This window comes from Saimiri boliviensis, chromosome 9 (genome assembly GCF_048565385.1).
Source record: "Saimiri boliviensis isolate mSaiBol1 chromosome 9, mSaiBol1.pri, whole genome shotgun sequence".
Taxonomy (NCBI): domain Eukaryota; kingdom Metazoa; phylum Chordata; class Mammalia; order Primates; family Cebidae; genus Saimiri; species Saimiri boliviensis.
In genome coordinates, this window is record NC_133457.1 from 5,857,416 (window position 1) to 5,866,902 (window position 9,487).

Below are 9,487 nucleotides of genomic sequence, written 5' to 3' on the forward strand. Positions count from 1 at the left end.
TTTAATTATAATGTCCCTTGCTTTCTAACTCTTCTGCTATAATTCAATAACTTGATCCTCCATTTGGCACGGGCAAGTTTGCCATTCCAATACGGTCAGAAGAAAGGCCTGGCTCTGTGGAGACAGCATTCTTGGCTTTGAAGCCAGACAGCGCTGGGACCTAACCCAGGGCTCACCCTTACCGGGGACTGGATAAGTCCCTTAACCTCCCTGAGCGTCAGAAAAATGAGGACAATGTCATCTGATGGCAGGGCTGTGGCAGGGACTGAGTGAGGTGATGTGTATATGCTTTGGGGCCCATATTCAAGGTACTATTTACTGACCATGCTTCTTGCTTTTGGAGAGCAGGCCCGTCTCCCCTGGGATGGGTTTCTAAAGTCCAGGTGCGAAGCAAAAGGACAAGGCTAAGGTTACCTTGAAGGTCATTTAGTTGTCTATGAAGCTTCATGGCTAGTTAGCTTTCTTTTAGATGTTATGCGACAAATAAATAATTTTGCACACTGGAATTGCAAAATGGGGCAATATATAAACACTGTGGGGAGGCGCGGGCGAACTGAGATCTGTTGAGGTAGGGGACTCCTTCACGTTCCCATGACAACTTCACTCTATGCCGCGTGCTCGTTATGTGGAATGGAGGATGCATTGCCAGAACTATTTAAATTCCATCTCATCAAGCGTGGCAGTGCTGACCAGAAGGCATACCTTGAGGTCCTTGGACACTCTGGAGTCTTGTAATCTGTTTAATAAGTTTTTTCTGCTTCTCTGTTCTGGAAGAGTCAAACTGATTTTTTTTTTTTCTCCCTGGGAAGCCATGACCTTTTGGGGGTTTTGTAGAGAATGAAAAATTAAATAATTTTCACACATTATTCATTCATAATACCCAGGTGTCTTAAGGGCCTAAAGATAGATACGAGTATAGGGTTCACTCAAAACTGAGTTGTGGTGCGGTCTCAGCTCACTGCAACCTCAGCATCCCGGATTCAAGCGATTCTCTGCCCAGCCTCCCGAGCAGCTGGGGCTACAGGGGCATGCACCACCATGCCCGGCTAATTTTTGAATTTTTAGTAGAGATGGGGTTTCACCATGTTGTTCAGGCTGGTCTTGAACTCCTGACCTTACGGTCTTCCTGTCTCGGCCTCCCAAAGTGCTGGAATTACAGACGTCAGCCACCGCGGGCAGCCAACATCATATCTTTCTTAGTTAAGTGTCTAGCAGCTTGGTAGGGTGGTGATGGTAATGATGGAGAATTATTTTTTAAACTATATTATTTATACAGTGCCTGGTAGAAATGTAACACTTCTACCATTGATAGATTCAAAGTAACACATTAAGCTACTCTATCGGGTATGGTTTCTATAAAAGAAGCCATGCAAAATGAAATACTGTATTTGCTTCCTCTTCTCTAGTTTACTCAAGACGCGAGCCTAAAAAACAAGCTCAAACTGCAAGCTTTAATCTATCCAGTTCTTCAAGCTTTAGATTTTAACACACCATCCTATCAGCAAAATATGAACACCCCAATCCTGCCCCGCTATGTCATGGTGAAGTATTGGGTGGACTACTTCAAAGGCAACTATGACTTTGTGCAGGCAATGATCGTCAACAATCACACTTCGCTTGATGTGGAAGAGGCTGCTGCCCTCAGGGCCCGTCTGAACTGGACATCCCTCTTGCCCGCATCCATCATAAAGAATTACAAGCCTGTCGTGCAGACCACAGGCAACGCCGGGATTGTCCGGGAGCTTCCTCAGTTGCTGGATGCCCGCTCCGCCCCGCTCATTGCGGACCAGGCGGTGCTACAGGACCTCCCAAAGACCTACATTCTGACGTGTGAGCATGACGTCCTCAGAGACGATGGGATCATGTATGCCAAGCGTTTGGAGAGTGCTGGTGTGGAGGTGACCCTGGATTACTTTGAGGATGGCTTTCATGGATGTATGATTTTCACCAGCTGGCCCACCAACTTCTCAGTGGGAATCCGGACTAGGAATAGTTATATCAACTGGCTGGATCAAAACCTGTAACGAAGCGAAACTTCCAGAAGGCTCGAGCCTCTCTTGCCCTCCTGTACCTGCTTTGGAAAGACATGCACTTTTTAGTTGACGAATTCTTCTCCCGTCCCCCTTTATGTGTGAGTTATGGAATCTCTAGTCCATAACTGAAGACTTTGTGATAACCTAATTTTAAAAGATGAATTTAACTAACTTAAGTGCAAAAACATCTGAATTTGGTTCCCAGAGTGGGCCAGTCTCTCTGATCTTGTTATTTTAGCCAACTATACTCATACATAGAGCTACAGAAAGCAGGACTAGAAACTGGAAATAGCTTTGGGTCCTGCCTTCATCGGGATGTTCTTTTCAGAAGCAGTTCTTCCACTGTGGATGGTAGAGTGACCTTTAAGAAGTTAAGAAAACATGGACTCCTCAGTTCCGCTAGTGTTTACCTTGAGTTCAGAGCAGTGTTAAATGTGTGCCCTTTCAGGTCAGTACTGAGGACCAAGTACCCTCTGTTCTTTGTGAATGGATGGTTTTGTTTCCTATGGGAATTCTGGCAAAGGCTTTCTAGAAAAAACAAGTTTCTCAAAGGACTTTCTTCCTCTAGAATGTTCATTTTATGAGATAACTATCTGTAAATCCAGTTGGATTACAGTGATACTTGAAAGTTGCTTTCCACCACTGTTATTAGAAAATATGGAGTTGCATGCACTGGATATCTATGCAGCATTAAGTTTTTGTTGCTTTTAGGTTATACTGTCCCCCTTCTCCTTGAGGAGATCTTTGGGAGCAAATTTATTTAGATTTAGAGTAAACTTTTCATTATAGAACAGGTAAAAACAGATAAATAACAACAACCTATTGTTTCACATAAAAATACTTCTGACATAAGGTACCAAGAGCAGTGTGTATATATTTGGCATAGTCAAAAAAATATGCATTTAATATTAGTTTAAAATTATGAAAAATACCTTTAAAAGGTCTAGTCTATTCTTAAAAACTCAATTTTTTCACTTATATGGCTTTAAATGGAGCTATTTTGGTACAATATAATGTATTATTTTTTTAAGTTATTTAATGTTAGTATACATAGCTAGACTTAAGGTTTTTCAGAAAGATGTCTGTCATAAATATTAAAAACAATGGTATTTTTTTAAAAACCGCCTTAGGGTTTTAAAACCTTCCCTACAATTATAACCATATATAATTCTGTGGAAATCATATAATAGCTATTAATACTACTATTCCATAGGCACAAATATTTTCATGTTTGTATGCATATACAAGTTAAAATAATTAGAAACGATGACTGCACCTAGTAAAGTCATCTAAGTTTATAGTTAATAGCTTAGGCAAGGCACACGCTGCTCAGCTCTGCTCTGAGGAACACAAGCTCATATTTGGGGTGAAGGGCTCACACTGGCATCCGGTGCCTAGATCCCTCATTTCCTTCCAGCCAGGTCTGGAAGTTTCAACAGCCAAGCTTAACTCCTAAAGTCTTCACTGCCAATGGGAACGTCTTTGACAGAAGACAGTCCCATGCTGACTTGAGTTGAGCATCTCTGCCTGCCTTCCTGCCATCCTTCCTTTTCCCCAATGCTACTTTCAGGGGCTGCAGGGAGCAGCAGGAGAGCCGAGTCATGCTACAGTGCACCACGGAGAGAAAGTAGAACCATTTCACTCCTGGGAAGCATGGGTATGTCCCACCTCCGGCTGTGAAATAGCAAATGAAAATTTGCCTACTTTTTGATGTATTGGATGAGCCGGTAGCATTTGGTGTACAAAACAGAAGTCAATGCAACAGTATGTTTGTGTGCCTGTGTGTCTATAAAAATAACCACTGACGCTAACTTGCTAATGTACTTAGGCAAGCCACTGATCATCTCTGGGCCTCTTCTTTCCTGCTTCTAAAATCAAAGAGCTGACTTACGTGATCCTTGAGGTCTCTTCCATCCCTTCCAGCTATAAATACCAACTGTTTTGTCAGACTGGCAAATTGTAGTCGCCTCTTCTTATGTGGTGGTTTTTTGGTAGGTCATAGTTCCTTATACACAGACACATACATCATCGAGGGTCTTTTTTTTCCCTAAAAAATTGGGATTTTAGTTCTTATTCTATGATAACTATCCTCCTCATATTCTTCTTCTTCTTTTTTTTTTTTTTTATTTTTGGTTTGAGATGGAGTCTCACTCTGTCGCCAGGCTGGAGTCAGTGGCGCAAGGCTCACTGCACCCTTCACCGCCCATATTCAAGTGATTCTCCTGCCTCAGCCTCCCGAGTAGCTTGGACTACAGGCACACGCCATCATACGTGGCTAATTTTTTGTATTTTTAGTAGAGATGGGGTTTCACCATGTTAGCCAGGATGGTCTTGATTTCCTGACCTCGTGATGTGCCCACCTCGGCCTCCCAAAGTGCTGGGATTACAGGCATGAGCCACCATGCCCAGCCTATACTTTTCTTTTGATACCATTTGACGGAACCAATATTTGGGCCTTATTTTGAGGTTGTGTATCTCTAGGAAAAAGAAAATATAATACATACACAGAGTTCCTTAAAATGACGTTTTTCCCCAGAATTGTGAGACCAAATCTATAGTAATTGCAGATAACAAATGATTCCTGATCTCTAAAAGGCTCTCTCGGATAAAAAGGGAGCAAAGGGGAGAAGGGGTCAACCACTGTTTCTGATAAAGTATTTGAGTTTCATTATTTTAGTTTTTATTCTTATAAAAAATGTTTGCACTCTGCAGATTGATTTTTTTTTGTACTGTGGCTTTGTTTTCCTATTTTATGAAAATGATATTCATTTTGTAAAATTGTCTGTGAAATATGAACATTAATGTATAAAGGAAAACCTTGAAGTGCTATATAGTGAAGTATAAATGTTTTATCACTGATTTGTGAAGAATTTAAGACTACTATATAATTTATCTTGGTGGATATATTTTATGCATGACCTTTTAACCTTTAACTTTGCTTACTTCCCACTACAAAGGGAAAGGTAGATTTTATGAAAGATTTTAAGAGTAAATATATTTTATAAAATGCAAATCCAGTGTGGAGGTAGCAAAGCATCTATCTGTTCTGAATCATGTTTGGAAATAAAATTGCTCCTTCTGGGAATGTGCTCTTTCATTTCCTATTACAAGACCAGCTCCCAATACATCAACGTGGATTCAATGTCTCTCAAAGTGATTGAGCGGGTCGGTGAAAAGAAAGACAAGGAAACATTCTTCCTTAAAGCTGGGCCCAGGGGAGATATCACATAATGCTGTTCCGTGGATATCTCACATTCCCCTGAAAACCTCAGTTTTTTATTTGGCTCTTTCAATAGGGGAGGGTGAGTGAGGTTACACAAAGTTTCAGTGATAATTATACAAAAAGAAACATAAGTAAAAACTGTTGACCAAAGATCATAATATATTGTAAAAGCAGAACCATGTAAAAGTTACTTTCTGTGGGTTAGCATAAAAACCATGTATCTTAGCAAGAATAGAGTTTAAACTATCAGCAAGAAACACACTGGGCTCACAGCTGCAGGGGGAACAGGATCTGACACAGGACAACCAGGCTGACCACAAAGCTGCAAGCGGGGGAGGCCCCCATGCAGGCGGGGAGGAGCAGTGGGAGAAGAAAGACTTTCACATCCTATCTCCACAGAAGTTTCCCTCCAAACAGACACCCCTCATGCATCCCTCCATAACAGCTGCATTCCCTTTCCAGGGCCATAATCAATATGCCTTTCCTGGGAATGGAATCTGAGTAATGAGCCTCTCCATTACATGTCTCGTCTGCAACGGAGAAGCTTATTATGTGCTGTTATCTCTCTCCGGCAGCCAGGCTATGTGGTTGGTCTTTTAGACAGAGTTCCTGTTTTTACAAGACAGCTCAGCAGAGCCAAAGTTACAAGTTACAGCTCAGCAGAGCCAAAGTCACAAGTTACATTTTAAGTTTCACATTATTCTTCATTTTCTCAAATATAATCGATACAGTAAGTAACAAGCATCGCAAAGCAAATAACTCATTTCAGGGAAACCAAATTCTAAGAGAATTTACAGGTTAAAAATCAACAACAGTTTCTTACTGGGTTTTGCCAATTATTCCAGAAGCTTGGGGTTGCTCAGTCTCCACCAAGGGGTCCACAGTGTTCCCAGCAATTTCCCCCTGTTTCATTTGCTGCTTCCCATTTGAAGACAGTGTTCTCTTCTTTCTGTATCTCAGATCGCTAGCCGCAATTCTCTCCAGTCTTCTGCCCACTGAAGTACTTGAGCTGTCTTCAGTCACAGAGAGGTGGTTCCAGGGCCTCTTGACGACATTCGTTTCATGTCTGGATAAAGTCTGTGTTGTCCTGTTTATGGGATACCTGCTTTGGACTGGCTAGAATATCCATAAAACCCAGGCGGGCCCTGGGACTCTTGTAGGACCTTCAACACACATGTTAGGAAAGGATGATCATAATGCGAAGAGCTTGAGCTGAATTACTTCAGCCAAAGTATCACAATCACTGAAGCCAAGTTCTCGAACTGACCCTGTCATTACAAACAAATCTAATCATTTCACTCTTGAGTTTTTTTATGTTTAGTTTATGTCAATAACATAGGAATTTATTTAAAAAATTTCGAGACTGAATTTTTTATATTCGAAATGATCACATACAAGTGTGTAAATCTGGTTTTCCTGTTCTGTTAGAGTGACTCTCATTGTCCCTAACGAACCTCTTGCTGTGTGGTTATACTTAGCTGGACGGATCCACTAAGCTTCAAGTCTTCTCCTTTGGGGCATTTAAATTTAAATTCTATGTGCATTTTAATGTTGCTTTTCTTGCTCTCTTTTTATCCCCTATGTTTTTAATTATTTTATAACTCAGATTTTCTAATGAACTCCCAATCTAAACATCTAGAAGATACACATAGTAGTACCAGATGCCTCAAATCCCAAGGAGTGGACATGGAAATATGATTTCTAACAGGCACACATGGGTAGCTCAGTGCTATCTGTACCTTTTGTGTCATTAGAGTGAGAGAGGCTGGTGACGTCATTTGCACGTGTCTTCTGTTTGCAAGGCTCCTCTCTCGGATTTTCTCATGGCCGGCTCATTGTTGACGTTTTAGATGAAATGCTCCTGCCTCAGAGAAGTCCACCTCAGCCAGGCAATCTGCCTGCAGTCACCACTCCTCTCCCCATGCCCAGGCCTCTCATCTGATTGCAACACTGATGGCTGCTGTTTTCCATCTCCCTTCTGATGTTCACGTCTGTATGTGTGTGAATGTTCTCCTTTCTCCCCGTACGTATTTGTAAGCTTCACAAGGTGAGGAGCTTTGCCTGTCTTGGCCATTCCTATTTTCTCAGCACTTAGAATAGGGCACACGGTAGACTTTGAAAAAAATGATTTTGAGGCCTCCTTCCTGAAGGTGTCACTTCACGGTAACTGCCATTTGCCATGTCCTTCTCTTTTTGGGGGGAGTGAGAGGAAGACGACATGGTCTGAGTCTCCCCTCTGTGGCCCAGGCTGGAGTGCAGTGGTATGATCTTGGCTCACTGTAACCTCCACATCCTGGGTTCAAGAGATTCTCCTGCCTCAGCCTTCTAAGTAGCTGGGACTACAGGCACATGCCACTGTGCCCAGCTACTTTTTGTATTTAGAGACAGGGTTTCACCATGTTGGCCAGGCTGGTCTCGAACTCCTGACCTCAAGTGATCCACCTGCCTCAGCCTCCCAAAGTGCTGGGATTACAGGCTTGAGACACCGCACCTGGCCTGAGTAGTTTTTTTAAAGTTGATTTTGAATAAATCCTCACCAAGAAAAATGAAACTTATAAAAATTAGGGTATTATTGCCCTTTTTAAAAGAAGTTATGTCAAGTATAATTACTTAAGACTGAAAAGTAAATATTTCCAAACAAAATTAAGCAGAAAGGAAGCCCTGTTTTTAACTACCATTTTAAAGCAAAAAAAATGCTTTTAAATGATGTTTTTTTCTCCTTTTTCCCACAACTGAGGTCTGTTCTAAATTTTTCTCAGCAGATAGCTTTTGCTTTGTTGGATAAACCATTGTAAACTGCCCTGAAAGAATGACCTATCTACCATATTCTTTAAGTGTTCCAAGGAATTTTTTTTAAGAGATGGTGGTCTCATCATCTTTTAAAAAGTGATGCCTAGGCTGGTCTTGAACTCCTAGGCTCAAGTAATCCTCCCACCTTAGCCTCTCAAAGTGTTGAGATTACAGGCGTGAGCCAGTATGCCCAGAATGAAGTCAATTCTAGAGTTTGTGAATTTTTAAGCAGACAAAGCAATTCTACCACTTTTAAGATGTGGTTTTCTCTGTTTTCATTATTTTTTTAATAGAGAAAATGTTTTTTATTCCAGTTAAATTCATGAAATCAAGAAATAATAATACTATTTTGCTTAGCTGCAGGTTGACGTTGTTTTAAGTATTGTACTTTAAGATAAACTGTTGACTTAGCTAAGTAGTATCTCTCCTGCTTATGTCATTGCCACCACTCTCACAGAATGAAGTTAGCTTCCTTCTGGACAAAGGCAGTATCTCAATTTGTGTCATTAATCCAATTCATTATTGTCTCTCTCAAGGACTTGCTAAAGTACTTCCCTTCTCTCCTGTACCTTTAACTCTCTGTTCCTACTCACTCCTTCCTCTTAGCTCTATAAATATAGTCAAATTTGTCCTCTCAACAAAAAAACTCCCCTTGACCTTTCGCTTTCCTTCTGCCCCAAACACTGAATTGTCTGTAGTTTTAAAAGTTGACAAATACCAACATCAGAAAATTCTACTTCATGCAATTTCCATTAAAGAAAACTTTGTGTGTATGTACACAGGCACCACTGCACCAAAGGAGAGTTTAAAATTATGCACGATGCAATAGGATTCTGTTTATCTATTGTCAACTGCTTATCATGCAACTTGCAATTTAAAACAGCCATTTCTTTTCTCAGGATTCTGGGTGGGCTGAGCTTACCTTGACAGGCCATCTGCTAAACCTGATGTTTCCGGGGACTGCAAACATCGGAGTCCCACAGAGCTAGAGCCTCCGTGATGGCTCGCCGCGAGGCTGGCAGTTATGCTAGCTGTTGGCTGACAGCCTTGGTTCGCCTTCGCATGGCTTTTCCTTCCAAACTCTAATTCTAAATTCATGGCATCTGGATTCCGAGATAGAACATTCTCAGTGTGCAAAAGCGAAAAGCTTTGTGTCTTCTAAGGTCCAGATTGATTTGGAAGTTACTCAGCATCACTTCCACCATATTCAGTTGGCCAAAGCAAATTACAGGACCAGCCTAGAATGAAAGTCTATGGCATTCTTACACTATGGTTTGTGTGTTTTGTTTCATGGGGATTTTTTTTTTTTTTAAACAAAAAAGGAAAGATTTACCAATAGCTTTCTTGCGCTTTTTGTGGTCAATAGGAAGTCATAGTTCATCACAGGATAAATTGTTAGTTTTTTTTTTATAAAATACAATTTAAAATTCTCATAAGTACC

The 9,487-nt window shown here is 41.1% G+C and overlaps 1 protein-coding gene across 1 annotated transcript in view; it reads left to right on the forward strand.

Annotated features, from left to right (window-relative positions):
• Positions 1 to 5,118, forward strand: part of NCEH1 (neutral cholesterol ester hydrolase 1) — a 54,724-nt gene extending 49,606 nt beyond the window's left edge. Inside the window, exon 5 of the mRNA XM_003925109.4 lies at positions 1,407 to 5,118. Within this exon, the coding sequence (XP_003925158.2) occupies positions 1,407 to 2,024 (618 nt within the window). The 3' untranslated portion in view covers positions 2,025 to 5,118. The remainder of the gene's footprint in view (positions 1 to 1,406) is intronic.
• Positions 5,119 to 9,487: the final 4,369 nt, after the last annotated feature.